Genomic DNA, 23,494 nt, shown 5'->3' with positions numbered 1-23,494 from the left:
CTTTTCTCATGGATACTGTGTATGTTGTATGAAAACTTGTTGAATAGCAAGATTATTGCATTAAGACAAAATATTTTTAGTGAATAACACAGATTCTCATTTACTGGTTGGGAGTATATGATTGAGTTAATCCAAAATTTCCCCAGACTACACCTTATTCAGGGAGCCACTCACCCTCAGCCCAAGCCATTTATTTGCAGCTCTTTAAGGTATATACTTACCAACAAAATAGTAGCATGCACCTAAAAGATTGAACCTGATTTTCAATACCTACACAAAATGCTTCACAAGATAATCACTTAATATATTGAAAAGACTTTCTCTGGCTTTTTTTAAAATGGGCTACTTAAGCTTCTCACTCCAAAAGTAAAGCTCAACTCTGAAACCTCTGGCAGATCATTCAACAAGTGAAATCACTTTATATTCCTGTCCTTTAATATCAATCGCTCATTGCTCATTCTCAAATGCAATGCTACTTAGAAAACGTTACATACAGCTTTTTGTAGAATCAAAGCATTCTTCTACTGACATACTAGTGTCCTTATTTAAAAGGTGGGAAGATTTGGAGAGGAAAAGAACAGGATACGGGATGATCATTCACAAACTTACAGTTCCAGTGGTTCAAGGTAGAGGTATAATATGAATGCTAATAAAGAAGTAGTTAATCTTATAATCTGGTGGCAGGTTTCTATTTTAGGGTTATTTTTGAAACGTTGGCATCTGAACACCCAACATCAATTCTATAAACACACCTTTCTCTATTCAGATAAATGGCTGAGCAACTTTCAACTGATTCATTTGACTTGGTAACTGTAAAAGGCATTAGCGGACACAGCTTCTCTAAGCAGTATACAATGTAGTTTAAATTCAAATCTCAAGAGCAAATGATCAAGAACAATAACCCATATACTGATGTTTCAATTATACAATCATTGCTTCAATTTTATGTATATATAAAATACTAAGTCAAGCCAACAAGGAAAAAAAATGAGAATCCTCGAATAGCATATACCTTTCCTCACATATTCATACCTACCTTTTCTCTTCGAGAGCAGCAGTATTCTATCCAGTTCAAATAAATCATACAGAAACTCTCTCTTGAGATCCCTGCTAGACGGTGGTCATAATCCTCATCGATATTGGGGTTAAATGTTGGGTCTACGTCAACATAATTGCGGTCTGTGCACAACCGCAGTCCTTCCTGCATTGTCTCATTAGCTAACCATTCCTCTAACTTGGGGGAAGTTGTGACATAGTAGATGATTCCCTGAAACAGTAGTAAAAAAAATACATGAGTCAGTATTGCAACAAAAAAGTTAATCTCAGATTTTTTCAACTCATTCATTTATTTCCTTGATAACAAACAGAAATTATACATGATAGCATTTATTTAGCTCACAGATGCAACAAATTTGGTGGCACAGAAAACACAATACAGGTTTGTATACATGCGTATTTTTCAGAGACTATCAAGAGTTCAAAACATGCACAAGGGAATAAGGAAAAACAGATAGAACAGGACTCAGGACTCACTAATTTTGAAGAAAAATAACTAAATTGGTGTTTTTATTTAGTGAATATTGACGCTTAGATAGTAAATTTCAAAATAACTCAAATATTAAGGACAAGACAGTTCAATACATTTCTATTTGGAGGAAAAAAGCATTTGTGTACGTGTCTTGGAAATATTCCAACATGACTTTTTTCAGCTCTGAAGGAGTAGCTTACAACAGATCATGAGTAGCAGGTAAATAGATTATGTGAGGTCTACAGAAAAAATCTGCAGATGTAATAGGACTTCTTTAAACAATAGAAAACCCACGAAGATGGCTATGGGCAGTTTTTGAATACTGAGGCTTTCTCTAAGAACAACATACCAGTTACTTTACTTTTTTTTTTTTTTTTTTTACAACACAGCTATTGCATTTGAGTAATAGCCTTTCAGCTTCTACTCAAGTCTCAGCTAGAAATAGCATCTTCTCTTTGTCCAAGGCTACATGGTTGTTTTCCTACTCATAAACCCAAATATGAAGTAATTATCATTACAGTGAACTCTGTCCTTTGATTAAGCTGTTTATACAACTATAACTTGTATCAGATTCTATGATCCTCTCACAAGAACTATTAGAAGTTCAAGGCATTAAACAGCTCCTGGCTGTAACCTGGCTACCTCCCCCCAAGCTTGTACTGAACTGAATTATACCTTCACGTAGTAGGTGGTGAGAATTTTCCGGAGATCAAAGACTTGAAGCATGGAAGCTGCACTGTTGTCAGTGATACTGTAACCCTCCAGAACATACTTTGTCACAAGCACTTCCCAAGCTAACCAACGTTGCCCAAAGGCAGCATTAAAGGAAAGCATGTGAGGAAGGTGGCCAGGTTCACAGCAACAGAAACCTTCATCTTCTTCTACACCTTCAGTGATGGCCTCTACTTCTCTTTGCTGACAATAAGTTCCTTAGGAGAAAACAGAAAAAAAAAGAGAAGAAAGAGTTAAACATTTTATACAATTGTTTTAACGTTGACTTCTATTTAAAAGTGTTTAGAACCAAGACAGTCTCCAATTATGTTTCTGTAACAACAGGTCAACTCCCTGCCAATGAACAAGGGTGGAATGGCATATTCTAGTTAGGTTGCACTATGAATGAATTATCATAGCCATTGCACTAAAATTGAAAAAGATATAGCATCAGCTCTGTTAGAGGGAGCTAGTTTTCCTCACAAGGGGTGAGAGACATGAAGAGACCCTGAAGATCATTTTCAAAGCAATTAATTCACAGGATGGAATTGAAAATAACTAGAGTTCCAGAGAAGGCTACTTTGTGGCATAGACAGTTAATGACGTGTAAACACACTCACCTCTGAATTCAAGCCCTCTGAGCTGGAAGGTGACCAAGCCGTTTCCTATCTCTATAAGGTGTACTAGTGCATTGAGGTAGTCAGAGGCTAAGATGAAGCAGTCCCCAGTACTGTAGTTTCCCCACCGACCCAATAACAAGTCTCCACATAGGCTGTGCTGAAGGGAACGGGTTAAGTGTTCATAGAAGATTGAATTCAGGTTGTTATCATCTGAGCCTGCAGAAAGATTCATTGAAGTTATCATTTCCATGTTCAGAAAAACTTCAAGCTTGGTTGTCAATTATCAATTCACTTCATGTGCTATGTTTTTCTTAACACTACTGTAGTTTTCAGGTCATCAACTCCCTGTTCCTCCTCGCCCTGCCTCAAGCTTTGCAAGACAACTACTTCAAATTAATTCTAAGTGAAGCTTAAGATTTTTGACCAACATTTTTTCCTTCTTACTTCTCCATTTTCCAAATTATTATTTCAGTTTCACTCATACATTTCCCATCAATCTATTCTATATAATAATGTTCAAATGCAAATGAGCACAGAAGCTGCTCCATAATGACCGTTGTAGAGGTCTCATCACCATGACATTGAGACACTCTCAAATAATGTTTGGTTTTAGTTAACTTAAGAATAAAAAAGTTAATGCATACAATGATTATAAATGAAGAAGTAAAGCAGAGACACAAAAGTAGTGGGGAAACATGAAAAGCTTACAGGAAAGTAAAGAATAATGCAAGGAGAGATGACGCAGGAAAAAGTAACAGGAGACAACAGTGGTTTTGGAGAAGAATCACGTGACAAATTGAACATGAATCCTGTAAAAATCATCTATATCTTCGTTCCTCATGAAAGAGAGAGAAACTGTGTTGTGTATATATATATAATAATTAAATAGAAAAGTGACTGGGAAGGTTACCTGGATTTCGATCAAGCTGTGAAGCCAGCCTCGTATTTGAATGATCCACACGCTTTGTGCTGAAATAAAATGAAAATTGCACTTCACAATACTGTAATCTTAATGTTAAAAAAAAAAAAAAAAAAAAAAAAAACTTAAAATTGCATATCTCTGAGCACAAGTTACCTACAAAGCTAAAGTAGATACTGATCAGCTTCCACACTATTTCAGAAACAAGTTCATTCAAAACATTCAGTGCTCTAAAATAATTTTCTTCGGGGAAAATAAAATAGCAGTTCTTGAAGATGAACACTTATTTTGACACAGTTACAGGTTTAAAAACAAAGGACACAAACTTTAAAGGTCTTATTTCACCTACTTGTAGTCTCTTTCCCAGAATTTGACAGGTCTGGCATAAGAAGTGATAAATATTGCACTTCCCAGGAAAGGATTCAGTGGAGTAGAGAAGAAAGCTGACACAGCTGCTTGGACAAACAACATTGCAGAATCTGTAGGATAAGGATTAAGGAAGGCAAAGCAGCAAAAACTTTTTTCAAGCTTCTATAATAGTACATTAAGTATACAGCAACACCAAGTAAACATAAAACAAACTCCAAGAATTTTTGTGCAGCAACATTTCTACAATCTCCAGCTATAGAGGGCATTTTTCTTGCTTTTACAAACAAACAGGTGACAGTTTGGCACTGGACATGCTGATAATTTTCTGAAAATTCTACAAAGAATGCTAACTTAATATTCCATTCAAACCAGTCTACACAAGCAATACTTAAAATCCCAGATCATATAGCTCATGACTCTTGAAAAAGGGAAATGATTGTCAGAAGAAAAGCTATGTCACTTTCAGAATGAAGTAACTCCTACTTTATGTTTCTTTTATGTTAGAATTCTGTTCCTGCTTTGTCTGCTAGTGTAAAACTCACATCATTGCAGCATGGTCAAAAGCATGTACAGTTTTTCATTAATGCTCATCGGATAAGCCTGCTCATTCAGTAGGTATAATACATAACCATTATAATGCAACACTGAGAATTCATAAGACATGATTTCACAAAAAGTCAGCATTTTTAAAGGATACGTGGCACAGCAAAGGGTTGGGCAAAAGCATGGAAGGCAGATCCCCACGTGATCTGCCAGGGAGCAATGTAGGTATATACAAATCTCAACTTATAAAAGAGTTCCCAAAGCTGTGGAAAAGAAATAAAAGAAAAATAAGTTATTTTGCTAAAAATCAACATGCTTTGTACTACAGCAATATATCCTGAGGAGTTTACTCGTTCCCCCAGAGTTCTTTCCGGTCCACCAGAAGCCTTTAGACTTACAAAAAGGATGCAATGAGGAAGCAAGTGACACAATATGCACTACATCGTTCTACTAACAGAAACTCGTGAGATTTTTAGAAAGATGCATATGCTTTATCAAGCAAACAAATGCTTTGAGAAGGAGAAGTCTTAAAGGTCTTATAGCATATAGATTAAAGTGCCAATAGGACTATGGATCTGGATTGGATCAGTTATCAGTTAAGAGCATAGCCAGTTTTCCCTTTTGGATGACCAGAAACAGAGAGTTAGTTACCTTGCTGAAGAGTATGGACATGAAGAAGAGATCTAGCAGCATGGTCTCAGTAAAACTTTTGTAATCAAAAGTAAAGAAGAGCACTGTGAAAATAACAGTGACATACTGGCACGTTGGGCTACTGAATGATGAACGCAGTAACTTCAAGCCAGCTATTGTGATCATTAAAGCACCCAACCTGTGAAGGAAATTCACAGAAAACAGTTATTTATCTGCTGTCTGAAGGGGTTTATAGACCACCTAAATTGTTGCTGTCTTACAATGCCAATCTCTTCAAACTCAAGGTTTAGACTTGTTCATTTGTCTTGCATGGTGGTGGTGGTGCCTGTATTAGTTTTATTTATTCTTTAAAAGCAATTTCAGACTTTAAGAGGTCCAAGCCTCTCCATCAGCATTTTCAAGCCAATTTAGGTTAAAATAATAGTAAGTATTTGAAAGAGTCCTACTAAAGAAAATCAAAGGTGAAATATCCCTCTACTCTGAACATAAGGCCTTAAATTTAGGTCATCAATATAAAGATGCAAAAATGCTGGAATTGCTCTAGATTAATCAGCAAGAGAATGTTACTGAGTACTGGGTTATTTCCAACACAACTATACTAATCTAACTTATAGTGGGAGAAACACAATGGTGATTCTTCCTCCACCTCCCAGAGCTACTGACAGCTCGGATGGTTATAAAAATAACATTATGTAAATGGCAATATTCCTACCAAAGCCCTGTAGAGTGACAAAAGTAATTAACCTAATGCTAGAACTTAATAGACCAGGGATTAAACCAAAAACAAAGCAATAAAGACCATCACCACCACACATACCTAAAAAAAATGATTTTGTTTTAAGGTGTGTTTTTTTTTTCCCTACAGTACTTCCATTTTAAATCAACAGAACTTCAAATCAAAAGAGGCCACCTGGTTACTGTTCTTGGACACAAAATCTGCAGGGCCTATTATTGAACTCACTTTGCTGAGACAGTCAAATACACTGCTTGAGGAATTATAATCAAGTCTCAATTTAAGAGGCAGTGTGCAATTCCATCTGGCTACAAATTGCATTAAGGGGCTGGAAGGTCTTGGGAACTTTATGATGAGTGTGGAAAGCTGCATAGGGACTGCTAGCTGGCACACCAACTGATGGGATGTTACACAAGTCTTCTGTTTACATTGGACAAAATACCTAAATGTATTGTCACTATTTTCAATTTGCAGTGTGTAGTTATATTGCAGACTCTCAAGATCAACAAGGCAATTCTGATATCGCACCCCTAGATAGACTGCAAACTGCAGAACTTTATTGTATACACTATGGTTTTTTTTATTGTATACACTATGATTTGAGTAATTTATCTTTGCATTGATTCCTGATTTAAAACTGTAATACTCCATTCAGTTTAAGCCAGCATGGCGACTCTATTCTACATATGCTTTTATATAAAGAAAAATTGTATTTATTCCTTGCTGTATTTAAGGCAATAGCATCAATATCTTGCTACTGAGTCCACAAGTCACTATTTCCCACCACAGCAGACATACTCGGACTACTTCATAGCCTTTTCTACTTACTCAGTATCCAGTTTCTTTGGACTAGCAATATTCTTAGCGCTGCTACTAAGCTCATTGAGGACTATCAGTGGATAGATAACATTTTTCTCTACAAAAAGGAGCCAAATGTGAAGTTTCTCAAACCACATAACGTGTGCAGCATCTATCAGGAAATATTAAAAAGAAATCAGATTGTCAAAACAAACTCAAGTAACAGAATCTGAATTCTTGATCCAAGTAATTCATGATTAAACAATGAAGAAAAAAACTATTCATTTAGATAGAGTTCAACTTTATTGCACAACTAGTGAACAGTATCAATAAGAATCAGGTCTATGTCAAGCTCAAGTCTCCAACAGCATTAACCGTATCTAATCCTCTAAAGCACTTGAAAACTCAGTATCTTAAAGAAATACCTAGTAAACAAACACTCCAACTTTGCCAAAATTATTTAAGGCAATTGTTATCACAAACTTTGAAACTTAAGATTTTGAAGACTGTGTGGAACTGCTCTGAAATACTGTAAGCACATGTAATATATTTTCCTCATGCTTTGATTCCATGACACTTTACATATATTTGAAATGATGATGCTCTGAGAAACTTAGACATAACTGTATCATGTCATGAAATGCTCCACTAGAGTATAACAAATAATAAAGCAAAAATATGAAGCATATAAACAACTAATACAAATTAAGTCAGCTGCAACTGAAAATTCAAAAATAGTATCATTAATGATACTTACTTCGGACTTCGAACTGATAGTATTCCTTGGTTTTCAGCAGTGGGTGAGAAAAGCAATGCCAAGGAAGTTGCTTTCGGAGTTGAGGCAGAACATAATGGGTCACAAAGCCTACCGTACCCACCAATGCATAGAGAACATAACTTAAAATAGGCTAAACAAGAGAAGAATTGAACAAATTTAGGTTTGTGTTTTTTAAAAAAATAAGAACCTTACATTAATAACGTAAGAGCTTTGAGCATTTTTTCCTCATTCCAAAATGATTCTGACAGTAACTTATCTGAGACAGATTAAGAAAGGGCATTTTATGTGTTAGAGACTCAAATAAAAATACAGAAGAAAAAAAAAAAAAAACCACACACCTGAGAAAGGGAAGAAGATTTCAAACACATAAAAGTGAAATGTGAAGATCTCTTGTCATGTACTTGGTACTTGTCAAATTATATATTTAAAGACCATCTAAAACTAGTCAGGAGAACGATGCATACGAGTACTATATAGCATTCAAACATTTGTATGAAGCAAACACTGGCAGATTTGATGAAACACCTTACCTGTAAAACTGTAAATACTGTACTGACATGAATTGCAAAATAGAGTACACCGATGACTATACACACAATCAGGTCAGACTGCAATCTTTCACTCTGGAAAGTGAAAACAAAATAGTTTTAGAAAACACAAGCTTTGTTTTTTCTCTTCAGAATCTTAATCCTCACCAGCAGTAACAGTGAAACTGCTTAAAGGATTTTCAAATGGTGCCAGTGTTAGTTACTTCCACTGAAGTTATCAGAAATTTCACAAGGTAAATCTTATGGCCAAGTGCATTAGTAAAAGGAAATTAATAACCACAAAGACACCTACTCAAAGTGGGACAAGAGAAGTCAATATACACAGTATCTTCTATCCCTCTCATTCTGGATGCTGAAGGGGTATAAGGACCCCCCTCTATAGCACTAAAGAAAGAGCTAGAAGGGCTAACCAAATTTCCCATTTATGATCTACGAATTGCTACGCAGCAATTAAGAGCTCTGGAAGACAGCTGCCTAGACAAAGCTAAGTATCTGGTGGAAAAGCAATAACGCTCTCTTTCCCCCCCCCTCCTCTACAGAAGGAGGAAGGATAGCTTTAAAATGACCCTGAGGAATGAGCTTGCATTTTCTGCTGTCCTTAAGAGAGGAATCTGTTTGTTGGGAATGGGAAGAAAACAACAAGCCGATTAGTGCCAGACTGAGTCACAAGAGGGCGATACATACTCAGGGTCACTTGAAGTCAGAATCTTCCTAGTTTAGACCTGTTCTCACTCTAAACACAGCATTAATATTTTCATACCAGGAAAACGTTACAGGATTAACTGCTCTAAAACTGGCAAAATCAGTTACACGCAGCAGTTACTGCTTCAAGATCCTAAACTCTTGGCACATTGCTTATTTTTTCAGAAGACAAGAAATCCTGACTTTTAAAAACACCGAAAGAAAGAATACATCATCATCATCCTTCAGCCCTCACACTCTCCAAGCAACTAAGATGTAGTTTGAGAGTTAAAGCTCCTAAGGTCTGTCTCTCAGAGTAATGGTAAAAAAAGACTGCAGTTCCTCTACTTTATATGTCTCCTTGCAGTTTCTATACATTAGATCTTGTTGTGCTTGTCTGCTGTATGAGGAGAAGCCTGTCTATACAGTTACTCCCCTAGAGACAGCACCCATGCAAGGTTAAACAACCGTTTGACCTTTCTTTGTATAATTGAATTTCCTATGTCTTTTACTTACTATTCCACTGCATGTAAAATAATGTGCTGAAGCAAACAGAAGAGGTTACATCTGCTCTTTAAAAGCCTTTCCACCATTTCATGTTTTTGCCCTTCTGGAACACAAGCGCACAGCTTTTGCTCACAATTACCAGAAATACTGAGGTACTACACTATTACTCCCATTAATCTTTCCCAGTGCACTTCCACGAGTATCTCTTGCTATTGACATGAGCTCAAAGAAAATTCAGGGATCCTTCACTGAATGTAACACTAGGGAATTCCAGCTGTTCCATGTCTCCATCTAAATAACTTAAATTGCACTATAAACATATTCTTAGTATAGTACATTGGTTCATTTGCAGATTTAAAAGAATTGTCACTTTTCTAGGTAGCACTAAAATTGTACAACAGTGCAGAGGAAGTTCTGCTTACAGAGGTTTACCTTTGTAACGAACAAGGTTTAATAACTAGATGCACGCATTTTTATACTAAGAAACTGACCCAGTATAATTCCTTAGGCTGAGTGAGCTGTGTCTGTCAAAGCAAGCATACAGTTGCAGTTTCTCTCTCAAATACTGAATTTTTAACTAAAAACAAACATTGCAACTAATTCCATTCTTAAAGATTTCTTCTCTCCAGTATCGTATACTGCATTTTCTTGCATAAAGTTCATAGGTTGCCTTTCTCAAATCTCAGCTCAGGAGTGCAGGCTTGTATATGCATGAATTCATGTATAAGTAATACAGAGCGAACTTAACCCTCTATCACAGCATGGACTAGGAGTCCTTTTTTCTGTTTTTCTTTTATATGCAATAGCATCTTTTGTGATATGGGAGCACCACCCTCCTTATCAACAAGAGTGAACTCCTCCCATAATATAAAATGAGTCTCTTTCCCTTGATACAGATTACCTGATTTTTCCAGAAATATCTAGTATTTTATCTAGAAATATCTAATATTTTCAAGAAATTGTTATTAATGGGTTGTGGGTTACATGAGCAAGATATATACTGCACTTAACATTCTTAAAGCTACTGAGACTTGAATATTATATTTGTGCTCTGATATCTAATCCTAATCAACACCATGGTAACTGACAAATGTGAGCCAAGTAAGATCCAGACTAATGCTACACTGATCAACATAAGTAAAGGCTTAGACAACAAAATGAATGTCTGCTTACCACGGAGTTTCTAAGCTTTTCGGGTAAAGGATCTTTCACTTCAGACAGAGGATCCTCAGGGTTTTTGTCTTCAGAATTAGGAAAAAATTTTGATTGCACTAAAGAGCTTAAAAAAAAAAAAAAAGGCAAAAAAGAACCCATTGAAAAGAATGCATTGTTACTCTTTTAAAAATACATAAAGCAAAGTCAGAAGTTCTGTTAAAGTTTTATTGCAATAAAAAGCAATCCTAGCATATTAGTGTTTTTACATGGCTGACCTAATCTACAAAGATGAGATCTCAATTTTATAAATGAACCAGTTCTCTGGTTGCACTCAATGGCCACCATTAGAGATAGAACTTAGATGAGTAGCCAGATCCTATTTAAACAGCAGTTTTTCCAGTACCAACAGGGGTGACTGGACGAATACTGAATTCATAAACTGACATCACACTACTCATGAAACTAAACTTCAGCATGCAACTGACAAAAAAAAGTTAACATACTCCAAAGTTGGAGCTTATTTGTTAACACAAATCAGGGAATTCTTTGTTTCAGTTGAACTCCAACAGGGGAAAAAAAGTATTATCTGTGTTAGTCTGATTAATTCAGGAATGAGTTACGCTGACTGAACTGTTACATTCTTATCAGACTTGTTGGTACTAAAAACCCAAAAAAATTGTACCTAAGTTTTCAGAACACCATAAGCAGCACTGCTAGCTATATCTATATACTTCAAAGTCCCTTGCAATTATTTTTGCAATAATTACTACAACTAATTATTTATTTGCTCCCCCCAGTCTCCTTTCTGTATGAACACTCAGATAAAAACATGATCTCCCCATCCACAGAAGAGGCCCCTATCTGCTCCAGACTGCTACTTTTCTATTTCATCCAGCATTATGGCTAAATTTAAATCCAAGTTCAAGCTCTGCCTAATCCAAATACATGACAACCAAGCCTCTACTGGCTGTTCTATGGGAGGTGTTTTTCCTACTAGAACTATTTTGTTTTACATACATAATCATTAATTCAATCAGAAGTACTCTCATCAATACTCCAACTAAGAAGAGCAATATGACTGCCTCCCCATCTTAGATGGGAGCACTAATCACCAAAACAGATTCTTATTGTTTTGTTTCCAAGATCAAATATAAATTAGTGCTTTGAGCACACATTCAACGGAAGAACACAGCAGTGAATTAAGTGAGAAAAGCACAGTTCAAAAAATCCACATGTGGCCTTCAGCTTAAGCTAGTGTTTTCAGCACCTCTTTAATTACAGAAAGGTTACAGGTTGTTCAGCACAAATGCAGCACTAGAAAGATGGCGGCTGACTGGCAATTAGAGAAAATCAGACTTTGGCATATAGTAACTCACCAGAAGTCACAAAGAAAGGTTGTACTTTAAAGGAGGAACCATGTGCAAATTTTGAGAATTTTTATTCAGTTACTGAACCAATATGCTATTTTTGATAATGCTGATGACTATCAGATTGGTATTTAACATCATAACTAATATCTCTTTGATAATTGCTTCTTCCTTAGGGAAAAGGGCGCAAACAGTTACTTACAAAAGCACAGAAGGGTCACTACTTTGTCTGCTGAGATGATATGATATTGCCACTAACAAACCACAAAATATGGAGAAGAGAACTGGAATATGCTGCCCATCCCAAGAATCCTGGAGACAGAAATGAAATATTAATTAAAAATGAGATATGGTATTTAACATTTATCTGCCATACAAGAATTACATATATCACAAAAAGAGAATGGAAAAAAAAATAACTACAACTCCACAAATACGGAACAGAAATTTCAGTCAAAAAATATTCAGCATTTACCCCTGCCTAACTATAGATCAGAAACTCTAACACAGTATACACTCCTTAAGCCCACACCATCTCAATCATTTAATAGTCACAACTTTTCATAAACCTCATGAAGAAGTTCATGCATTCCTTGAGAGCACAAGTCCTTAGAATTGCATTTTCGTCAATTATTCTGAAAATTCCCAGTGTATTTTCTAATTATTTTTTTTTCTAATGGGCTGAATGAAGATGAAACCAGTGTTTATATTTAATTTTCATAATCTGCACTGGATCTGCGAAGAGGAAACAGCGATTCTTTGCTAAAGTTTCTGTCTTTAACAGATGTGTTTACAAATAGCTAATGAGACAAACGGACAAATTCATAGAAAGCTAATAATCTGTGGGTGATATTATCACTGGAGTATTTCCTCTAACAACTTTTTACTAACTGAGATCATTTGATCACTGAAAGACCAGAAATTAACATAGAACCAACACCATACTGTTTCAAACAATGTCCTTTTAAGGAAGGAAAGGCTTTTTTTTTTTTTTTTTTTTTTTTTTTTAACACGTAGGCATACATCTTCACTTTGACACTACAAACCATTTCCTGGCTTCCTTTCAAGTAAATATTAATTTGAAAATGCTGTCTTTGGTTTACACCACTGGAAAAAAAAAAAAGTAAGCCCTCTTGAGAGGTTAACACATCAATACATGTAGAGTCTACAAGAAACAAGACAGTTACACAGCAGTTTTTCAGGAATCAACACAGAATAGGAGTTTTCAGCAAAAACCTGGCCTATTAGCACATAAACAAGTCACATCTTTTAATAGCAAACCTGCTTTGTTCTTACCTTCCATCTTTTCATTGACACCAGAACTAAGTATAAAACCCTACCAAATCAAACTAATATTCCTAATTTGCTTTCTGCACATTTAAGAAAAAAGTAAGCAAAGTACAAAAGACTTTAACTTATGTTGTTTTTATAATATCACTCACCTTCAGGGCACCATAGCACAGTCCATACAACAACGCTACTGCCACAATACTACAGATAAAACTGTAAAGTGCTGCAAGCAGGCTTGTGGTAGCTGAACGGAAAAATATCAATAGGAATGTAATTAGATTAGAATATGAAAGAGGTCAGCCCCCCAAGTTCTAGCTCTCCTCTGATATAAAGCACCCAAACCATAGCATGTATTCATATTTATCTATATACATACAAAAGGGGAAAATATTATTCTTAAAAGAATGATTTATATGGCTTCATTTATCTCCTCATTTATTCAACAGCATTATCATGGGAAAGGTTAACAGCTGCAAAAGAAGCCAGTAGAGGAAGTATAATTTTCAATAGACTAATGAGTATAGTAATTCTATCTCAGTAATCAATCAGAAGAACTTTAGCCTTTTTAAAAAATACAGTAGTCTTCCATACATACAGGGCAGGAATACAGATGGTACAATCACTAAGTTGTTTTAACTAGCTTTTTAACCTGATGGCAGTTCCCAATCTAATGCTTTTGCTGCTAATGTGAAAAAACACACTCACCATTGCCACCAAAGACATGAATATCCAGCTGTTCACAGAGATACATCACAAATGTATTCACCTGAGGCAGGAGACCAATGAAGAATACTATGGGGAAACATAGTGTAAACACTGTGGAAGAAAAAAATAGTTGAAAAAGTGGTGAATATGAAAACTATTACATTTTAACATACTCTTCAGTTTAAGTTCTATGGTACCACACACCATTCAACTCAAAGTGTTCCTACCATAATTTTAACGGAAAACATTCATTATGTAAATCTCTACTTCAATAACGCACAGAAGTGACTGAATATAGAGGTTACACTGACCAATATTCAGAAGTTTTTTTGTTTGTTTTTAAACATCAGCTTTAATCACTGCAATAACTCCTACAGGCCAATTCAAGCTTTTGGTTTTAGTTTAGCAAAGATCAGACAAGAATGCTTACAGATTACAAAACCAGTAAGTTTTCATTCATTGTACAATAGGTTTCCATGAGCATAGCTGTCTGTTTTTAATTACATAAGCAAACAACAGCCACTGATTTCAGAGAATCCAAGCATTTCACCTCTACATTTTCTACCACTAATATCATCTGACAATTTTACTTTTTTTTTTTTCAGAATTTGTGGAAAAATAATCGGAATATTAAAAATAATATTAAATATCTGAATATTAATATATTAATATTAAATTAATATTAAAAATAATCTGAATAATCTGAATGACCAAAAAAAAAGTCTGCTAGCTTAAATACTTTTTCCGTAACAGATAAAGAACGAAGAATGGCAGTGCATGAGTAGCTCCACAAAAGCTACAGAAAAGCACCTTCAGAAATATCTGGACAATGCTGTTCCTAAATAAAAGACATTTCCCCTCTGGCCATTTAAATATAGATTTACTAACATAAAAGTAAAACTGCATGAGGCATGAAATTCAGAATGTTATTAATCGAATGATAAATATTGACTCTAGCATTCTGAGAATTAATAAGTTTGGTTCACCAACTAAGAGTTGAAAATAAAATAAAAATGTAAAGTAAGACCAAGATCTTCTTTCTCTTGGACAGAAGACTGTCCAAAACTAGAAGCAAGCAGTCAAAACAGTTAACTACTATATTCTTTCATTCACTAATATTTTCATACAGTTGAAGAGCTGCAGTGGAAAAGCAGGTGTGTTCAAAGTTACCCATTAAGATTTAATCTCTCTATAAGGTATTTAAGAAACGCGTCCATACTGTCCTATCCAACTGTTAAATGCAAATAGCCTGCTTTTAAGAGAGCTCCCGCTCATCTGTGACAAGCCCCTCTATAAAAGAGGGGGCTATGGGAGTCCAAATCAAAATATTTAATTACTGAGCAGCTAGCTCCAGGCACAGGATAGCATATCCTGGTCCAAGTTAAGAACAAGGAACACCAGTTGCAAAGCTGAGGATGAATATATTTTATATACAGGAACAAATATATCGTCTATTTTAGATTTTTAGAAAACTGAAGCTACTCTTTCCAAAGAAAACTAAGGGCTGTTAGAAAATGATGGTGCAACAGTGTCACAACAAGGTGACAACTGTAAAAAACAAAGTTATTCTACGGCAGAGAAGCAAACAATTCAAATCATTGAAAGAGTCACTCACCTATAACTAAGTCTCTGGCTGACAGCAGCAGCAATGGATTGGTGAAAGCCATTCCATACAACCTGAATCTTGTTGTAGATATGTTTCTGCTGCCATAATCCAACAGCCAAATAAGACCACAACATAAACAGAAATATACAGGCCTACTATAGGCTATGATACGATTATGACCCTGTTTATAAAAACAAAACAAAACAAATTTGTTTCATTATTTGCAGAAAAGTAATTGTTACCCTTCCGTTACAGCTTCAGAATCAAAATTAATTTCTATTCATGAAGTACTTCTACATTGAACAGAAGTTGGTGAGATGACAGCACAAAAAAATCCCTAAAGCCTTGTCAGGATATAAAGCAACATTTTTTTTGTGGCTCCGATATATACAATGAGTACACAATTATTAAACTAAGTTTTTTTTACCCTTATTCCTCCCCTGAGTTTCAAAGAATGCTTCTTACAATACCAAATGTCATCAAAACTCTGCCTAGGCTTCATAAGCAACAGAAAATATATTAATTTTGAAAAAAAGCAATTGAGTTTATTACTCAGATACTGCTCCTGCTGAAAACCAATCTATATTTATGTGTCCATTAAAGCATACAACTGTAACACCTATAATATTTTGAATGACAGGCTTCAGAGAAATAAAGCTTTTTCGTACCTTAAGACTTTACAAAAAATATTGTTTTGGCAATCTAGCAGATGCACAATAGAACATAAACATATTATTCAATACAGATGCACAATAGAACATAAACATATTATTCAATAGTGGCACATTAACATTTCCATGCTCAAATGTTAACGCTCACTAGAGCCTTGAATACTCAGCCTAATAGAATTGAAAAAATAAGGCTGTGTGCAAACTAGTACAACTGAGTGATTTACAAAAGACCAGAATCAAACATCTGCAAAGCTGCGTCAGTTCACGCTACCACAGGAAATTACAACATTAAGAATACCTTTCAGAATAATTGCTTGAATACTAAAGATTCATCCAGAAACCTAGAATGATAGGGCTCTACAGCACAAACCAAGTTTAAAGCTGGAGATGGACTATTTGTTAGGGAGTACGTGATAGCACAAGGGATAATGGCTTTAAACCAGAAGAAGGGAGATTTAGATTAGATATTCAGAATAAATTATTTATTGTGCAGGTAGTGAGGCACTGGAACAGGCTGCCCAAATAAATTGTGGATGCCCCATTCCTAGAAGTGTTCAGGGCCAGGTTGGATGGGGCTTGGAGCAACTTGGTCTAGAGGAAGGTGTCACAACAGGGGAGTTGGAACAGGGTGATCTTTCAACTCAAACCATTCAATGATAAAACAAAGGCCAGGATTCGCTAAATACAAACAGAAAGATGTAAGTGAAAAATATAGTGTGCGAGAAAGAAATCTAGAGAAAGACAAACTTCTTGTCTTATGAGAAGACAAAGATATGCCAAAACAAATCAAAAAGATCAAATTCTCTGTAGAAGTTTTACATCTGCAGGAACTATACAAGCAGCACATGCCTATGACTTACATGTCGAGGGGAAGAAGAATCTGGCTGCACACTCTGAAACAAGAAAGAGGAAAAAGTTATCCACCCTATAGTGAGCGCATTTACCCCCTTCTCCCACCACTACTTTTCCACCTTAACAGTCCAATCACAGCTTAAGAAAGATCATTTCATTCTTTCTAACTTACTTATGCAACTGTTAACAGTAATTAATAAAAATAGCAAATAAGTAAAATTCTGATCAAAAACATGCTTAAATGCAATTGCTTAATGTGAATGCATTAAGGTGTACCCACTAAAAGAAGAACATACACACTGAAGCTTGAAGTTCAGCTTGCAGGCTGTTTTTAACCAATAAGATTCTGTTCTTCTTTGGGAAAACAAAAAGTACATGAGAACAACACATAAAAAGCTGTTTAACAAACACATGCAGAACTATTCTAGTAAAATGACTGAATGTGACCACCCATCAAACTGTCCATGAAGCTGAAATTTGCTCAGTCCTTTTTAAAACTATAAACAAACAAATTTTTCCTTAAAGCTCCAACTATCCTACAACTCCCAACCTAGGTTATTTCTACTGCTTATAGAAAGTGAAGATAGAAATTAAAATACCTTCAACAGTGAGTACTGACAACTGGCTATTACCAGGCAGAACTGGAAGACCCAAATATCCTTGAAAAAGCCCTCAATAAGAAGTACAGAGCCCAGAAATGCAACTAGAATAGCTAGGATGACAGCTAACACGTTTTCAAGGATCTCACGATTCCTGTATTAGAGGGAGGAAAAAAAAAAAAAAGCATTAAAAGCTAACTATGTTTAGAAAAAGTTGCAAGAGAATAGCTAAGTCAGAAGTTAAGAAGTGATACACTGCTGTTAGTGAAGTATTTAAGGGTAGGTTTTAACACAGACTACATGAGCACACTTTTAGGCAAAGCTAGGAGGTACCAGGATTTCCAATGGTATCTGACAGCAATTACTTTCTCACAGAATTAACCTTTAAAAAGCAAAATACAACTTTAGCATATTACTTTAGAAATAATTTAAACAATCAAAAGAAGCACGGTCTGTAATTAACCTGCATTCAAGCCCCACAAAGGATGGCTACAAGCCCATCCTCACATCCATGACAGCAAAAAATACATACATGATACCTTAGCAAAGTTACAGTATTTTTAGTTGCCTCATTATGAAGTCATGAACAACAAACTATATATATAAGCTATGTGAAGTGGGAAAAAAAATTCCATATGGCACTGATGGAACTGAATAATAAAATTAATAATTATTTCTGCCGGGACAGAATTACTACTGTATTGATTACCTCAAGGAAGGTCATTGCCAAAATTTGAATACTTAACATATTCCAAAATCTGATAACTAGAGGCTCATGTTGATTTTATTCCACTAGGTCAACAGGGCAGGGATAATAGGTTACAGTATTATATGACCCTCTGGAAAATTGCTTTGAAACAGCAAAAAAAGTTTTCATCTACTTGCTAAAACAATGCAAGTGAATGCTAGTTTCTAGCACCTTTCGGTTAGTTTTTGGAGACGCTTATCCCCCAGCATTAAACATCAGTCAAAAAATGAATGATTTGTTGCTAAAAATGTCGTTGTCCAACTCACACAAAGTGAGGGGGCTTTTTCTTTTCTTTTTAGCATTGCTGGAGAAAGAGGGAGAATATCTTTTGTTATTTTAGAAAAAAATGGATTTTATATTCTTCTTCCATCTTTCAGAGTACAGCGAAGTACGGTTCTCTAATGAGAGCTCACAGTTCAGTTACCATTTTATTTTTATCTTTACTTTCTGAAGACTAGTAACATACAAGGATCTCACCTATCAAATAAAGCCAGAAGAGTTAATCTATCAAAATTTATGCTAATCCAAAGTTTCGGCAGTATCCAAAAGCGATAGTACTGCTTGACTTTTTGAGCTGCTTCCTCTTGAGGTTGCATGTGGTCCTGAAGGTCAGGGCTCAGGTCAATATCTTGCTGCTCCAGCAGATCTGTATCTATGGTTAGCAGCCTGTTCAACCTGATCTGGGGAAGAGAAAGCTAAAAGAAAGTCAGGATTAACAAAATCTCGTTTTTATTGTATAACTGTATTCTACTAAATATTGCTTTTAAGAACTTTCTAGAATTATTTAGCCACCGTTTTAAGAAATTACGTTAAACAGTGTCAAATCTGTGGTTTCTACTTACTTTTCCTTTCCTCATTATGGCAAGTGAATAGCAATAGCGTACAACACAACGGTAGCACTTGCATATACCTTATTTCAAGCAAAGTAAGGACTAAGCACATTATCCCATTTACTCTAAAAACTCCAAATTTGAAGACAAGTAAACTGATACAGAAGCAGGAATAATGCATGTAAGAACAAAAATCTGAATTAAAATAAATTATTGCCCCTTTCTTATAGTCACCTAATCCGCATGCACATTCATGCTGAATGGTTGGTTTTGCATGACAAAGCCACATATGCATGCACTGGTAGACAAACTTAAACTCGTTGAGATTAGAATATACTGAAATACACAAACAAAATTAATCCTTAACTAGTCCACTACACTATTTATGATTGACTGCAGTTTCTCAGGTATTCTGTAGTCTGCTACTCCACAGTTCTCTGGAATTCACAGTAATACTAACCACCACACAGGACATTTAAGGAGAGCACTCAGTTAAAAAAAATTAGTATGGTATGCATGTATGTGCTGTCTAACCATTTTATACATCTCATTAACAGGCCAAGAAACTTCTTAATGCACTGACCTTTATTCTTAAAGAGTACTATAATTAAAACATCACCATGAAAAATTGTCATGATTTTTAAAGCAAAGAGTAACATTTAAATACTCATGTCCTATTTTAAGTGTCAAAATTATACCGTTATGTATTCTATGATCTTAAACATTTTCATTTTTGAAGCTCTTTTCATAGCTCCTTAAAGCAATGTACTGTAGCTATGCTCACCATGCTTTTCTTTCCTAGAAAAATACTAATAAAAAAAAGCAGGAACACTCACTTTCTACAGGCATTTAAAAAAATACAAGCCACCCCATTTAAGATGAGCTGTGTCAGAAAGCAGGTGCTTTTTTCACAACTTCTTAATTTTAAAAGCCTCGTGTCTTAAAAGGTAGAATCACTGTAGCAGGACATTTCTCACACGAGTAATAAATTTAGGAAGTTTCCCTTTAAGCATATGGGCTAAGATTTTAAAAATATCATGAATTTGCCTTATACAGAATCACCCCCCTCATCTTCCCTCCCCAAGTGGAACCACACTGCCAAACCAACAGGTACACATTGGGGGCTGGAAATCAAAGTTCTGGCAGGCACTAGGTGAAGATATTTTTGATCAAAACCATGGTCAGGCAAACTGAAGTTTCTCATTCTTCTAAGAAATACTAAAAAATTTCATCTTTCCTCTTGACTAGGTTATTAGATACTTCCACATAGTTCACTTTAACTTCCTAATTTAAGGAATCATGACCATGTGCCATGTTTTTGTTACAGAGCAATACGACACTTCAAGCACATATACATCTGGACTCAATAACAATATAAAAGGTTGACACCACCAAGCTAATGACTTTCTAAAGCTACTTGCAGTATGAAACAGTGTAAACATCTGCTTTTCTTTTTCCCCCTCCAATCACTCCTTCCATGAGAATTCAACTTCGTACCACAGCTTGCAGTGGTAGATGTCTTAACTCCATTCAGGGAAATTGCTAACGTTTCCTTCGTTCAGAACACAAACACAAAGTTTATTCTTTCCATGACCTGCCTATCTTAGCCATGCACAGAAATACAACTCCATCCACGTTGTCCAGCAATTTCTGGAAACCACACTGAAGTATCTCAGCATATCCAATTTCCACGTGATTTAGATTCAAATTACCATGCTTTAGATCAGAAGATTTATGTTTAAATTTTCAACTACCATCCAGAAATATGAATTTGCACGTACATATGAAGACAGCAAAACAGTAACAGTTTATCTCATTGAAATCCAGGCAAAAACCCTTCTTAAGAACGAAGAACTACTACATACAACGATTAATCAGTGATATAGAGAACTGGAAAGTCTTCTGATTTTTGGCATGCTTAAAAATAGATAAGAAAAACTTACTAGATCATGTGGGTAAAAGCGAACTGAGGTAGAACTCGATACGTGAGAGTCCGTGTCACTATAAGAACAGGGGGAAAGACTTCATATTATAAAACTACATTTGATTTCAAAAGGCCACTAATTTACTAGTCTCCTAAACTAATTTTGACCACTTGCAAATTTTAGCAAAATGTCTTCCTCTTTTTTTTTTTTTTTCCTTAGAACACATGTATTGTAAATACATGTATCCGGTTTGTAAAGGCCTAACAAACAACCAAGAAAGAAAACAAACCTTGATAATCATCTTGTGTACTAGGATAAATTTTGTAGCTATAGATCAGGATACTCTTATGCTTGGTATAACTTACTGAACATGTGATTTGACCAGGTAGTCCATTAGTTGTCTACAGGGATTATCATGATGGAAATTACTCCACTTTGAAAAAACAAAGATATTTTATAGTATGTTAGCTACTCATGTGCAAACACACATCACGTACCTCTAAAGGAGTGAGCTGTCTGCTGCATATTCACAGACAGTTTGTAAATTATGCTCTTTTTACCAAGTCCTAAAACTGCCAAAAATAATACATATTTAACACAAGCATACCAAGTTACTTAAACTTAAATAGCTTTAGAAAACACTTTAAGCAAAAGAAGAATAAAATTACTTTACAATTTCCATTTGTTAATGAGAAGAAATTTTTCTTGTTGTGTTATAGTCCATATCCAACTTTTTTCCCCAATTTTGTATAGCTTTTGGCTGTATGTTTTACATATAAATTACATGGCTGTAAGACTGGTATCAAACTTATGCAAGCTTCCTTCAGTTCCTTACCTTAATGTAAGATAAAAAGATCTTTGTTAATAATTTTATTTTACTCAAACTCAACTACTCTCTAAAACAGAGATCTGACTATTTGGATGTGACCCGTTTGTTCCTTCCATTAGCACGTACAGCTTCATAACAGCAGCCATCAGCAAAGCCATTGCATCTGGAACATGCAAGCAGCAGAGGCAGGCATTGGCAGCTTTGTGCAAGGAATACAGAACTTTTTCCTCAAAGTTCCACTCTACAGGAAGCACTTGCACACTTTCACAGGAAAGATTTGAAGACGGGAGCTTTGAAATCCATTACTCCTTAAATCCAATAGCTATTCCACCTACATGTGGTAGGAGTTTTTAAACATTCAGCATGATGCAGTAATTTCAGAGCAGTTCTAGATAGTGAAGCAGATTTTGAAGGGAAGGCTTTGGTTTGTTTTTTCCTTCTTCTGCCTCCTGTCCCTACAGAGAAAGGAAGCGTATCTTTCCAAGAGCAGATGAACTTTCCAGTACGTAGCTGGCTATTTCAATTGTAAATCAAATTTTAACCACAGGCATGTTAAGACTTCCCTGTATTGTTTCATGCCATCTATGAACTCAAGAACAAATTTATCAGTTTACATTTGCTTCACAATTGGAAGTTCACTTTTAAATAAGTTAATAGCTCCCTACTTTCCACAAACCTGGGATAAATTCTTTAAGGAAGACTCCCATTAAGCCAATCAAAAATGCATTTGTCAAACTCTTGGTTTGGACATTTACTGCTGAAACTGATATTAATCTTCATTTTCCAGGATTTGCTTAAGTGGAAAAGATTATTTAGGCAATTAGTGTCATCTTCTACTAAAAATCACTTCGGTTTCAAAAGGAAGAACACATGGAAAACTCTTTAGACTTTTTTTTCCTGGTAGTTTGTACTAAATAACCTTTTAAAATTAAAAAAAAGATTTTGTTACAGTAAGACAAGAATCACCACTCTTGACTGGCTTCACACACACCAGATGTTAGATGCTCTTCTCGCAGCTGGCTCAAAGTTCACAAGTGACATGTCGCAGCCCCCTGTCTCGTAGAGCGTAGAACTGAACTTACCTGTTAAAGAAAAGGTCAAGAACAGGTCAAAATTTCAGGGCGTTTAATCCCACTAGCACTACGTTTCTACACATTAGCTTACTAGACATCAATTTAGATACTTAAATTTATATCAGTGTCAGAATATAAAATGTGGTAACACATGAATGTGTCACCAGTGCAGACAAGATGTTAGCTACTCAGCCTTTTTTCACACAATTTTACACGACATATACACAGTAAACTGCAAAAGTTAAATTCAACTCAGAGTTCATATTTACAAGATGTCACCATTAATGCATCAGAAGTGCAATGCAAGCTCCCCCTCTCCAGCCCTCCTTACAGGATAAGCAAGAAAACAACTTGCCCTGATCACCGCCTTCACTTCTCCCCCCCCCCCCACCCCAGGAGAACAATCAGTGAATCACACACTACTAGCATTTTGGAATCACAGCATTTAACTACAGCAG

The 23,494-nt window shown here is 35.5% G+C and overlaps 1 protein-coding gene across 9 annotated transcripts in view; it reads right to left on the bottom strand.

The window, feature by feature from the left end:
• The window catches only part of PCNX1 (pecanex 1), an 85,993-nt gene that overhangs the window by 17,631 nt on the left and 44,868 nt on the right, over window positions 1-23,494 (bottom strand). For 5 of the 9 annotated variants that reach the window (XM_084521676.1, XM_084521677.1, XM_084521679.1 and 2 more), the window contains 20 exons: window positions 22,955-23,045; window positions 21,153-21,210; window positions 18,857-19,074; window positions 17,632-17,785; window positions 17,041-17,073; window positions 15,519-15,690; window positions 13,904-14,014; window positions 13,351-13,442; window positions 12,111-12,220; window positions 10,560-10,665; window positions 8,181-8,273; window positions 7,630-7,780; window positions 6,903-7,044; window positions 5,342-5,519; window positions 4,845-4,953; window positions 4,128-4,257; window positions 3,770-3,828; window positions 2,860-3,075; window positions 2,204-2,457; window positions 1,037-1,267 (listed from right to left, as the gene is read on the bottom strand). In XM_084521676.1, coding sequence (XP_084377802.1) covers window positions 1,037-1,267; window positions 2,204-2,457; window positions 2,860-3,075; window positions 3,770-3,828; window positions 4,128-4,257; window positions 4,845-4,953; window positions 5,342-5,519; window positions 6,903-7,044; window positions 7,630-7,780; window positions 8,181-8,273; window positions 10,560-10,665; window positions 12,111-12,220; window positions 13,351-13,442; window positions 13,904-14,014; window positions 15,519-15,690; window positions 17,041-17,073; window positions 17,632-17,785; window positions 18,857-19,074; window positions 21,153-21,210; window positions 22,955-23,045 — 2,708 coding nt within the window. The remainder of the gene's footprint in view (window positions 1-1,036; window positions 1,268-2,203; window positions 2,458-2,859; window positions 3,076-3,769; window positions 3,829-4,127; window positions 4,258-4,844; window positions 4,954-5,341; window positions 5,520-6,902; window positions 7,045-7,629; window positions 7,781-8,180; window positions 8,274-10,559; window positions 10,666-12,110; window positions 12,221-13,350; window positions 13,443-13,903; window positions 14,015-15,518; window positions 15,691-17,040; window positions 17,074-17,631; window positions 17,786-18,856; window positions 19,075-21,152; window positions 21,211-22,954; window positions 23,046-23,494) is intronic. The other 4 variants (XM_084521678.1, XM_084521683.1, XM_084521681.1 and 1 more) reach the window with 3 other exon arrangements.

This window comes from Aythya ferina (genome assembly GCF_964211825.1).
Source record: "Aythya ferina genome assembly, chromosome: 5".
NCBI lineage: Eukaryota > Metazoa > Chordata > Aves > Anseriformes > Anatidae > Aythya > Aythya ferina.
The sequence above is the reverse complement of the archived record's forward strand: the minus strand, read 5'-3'. Positions and strand labels throughout refer to the sequence as shown.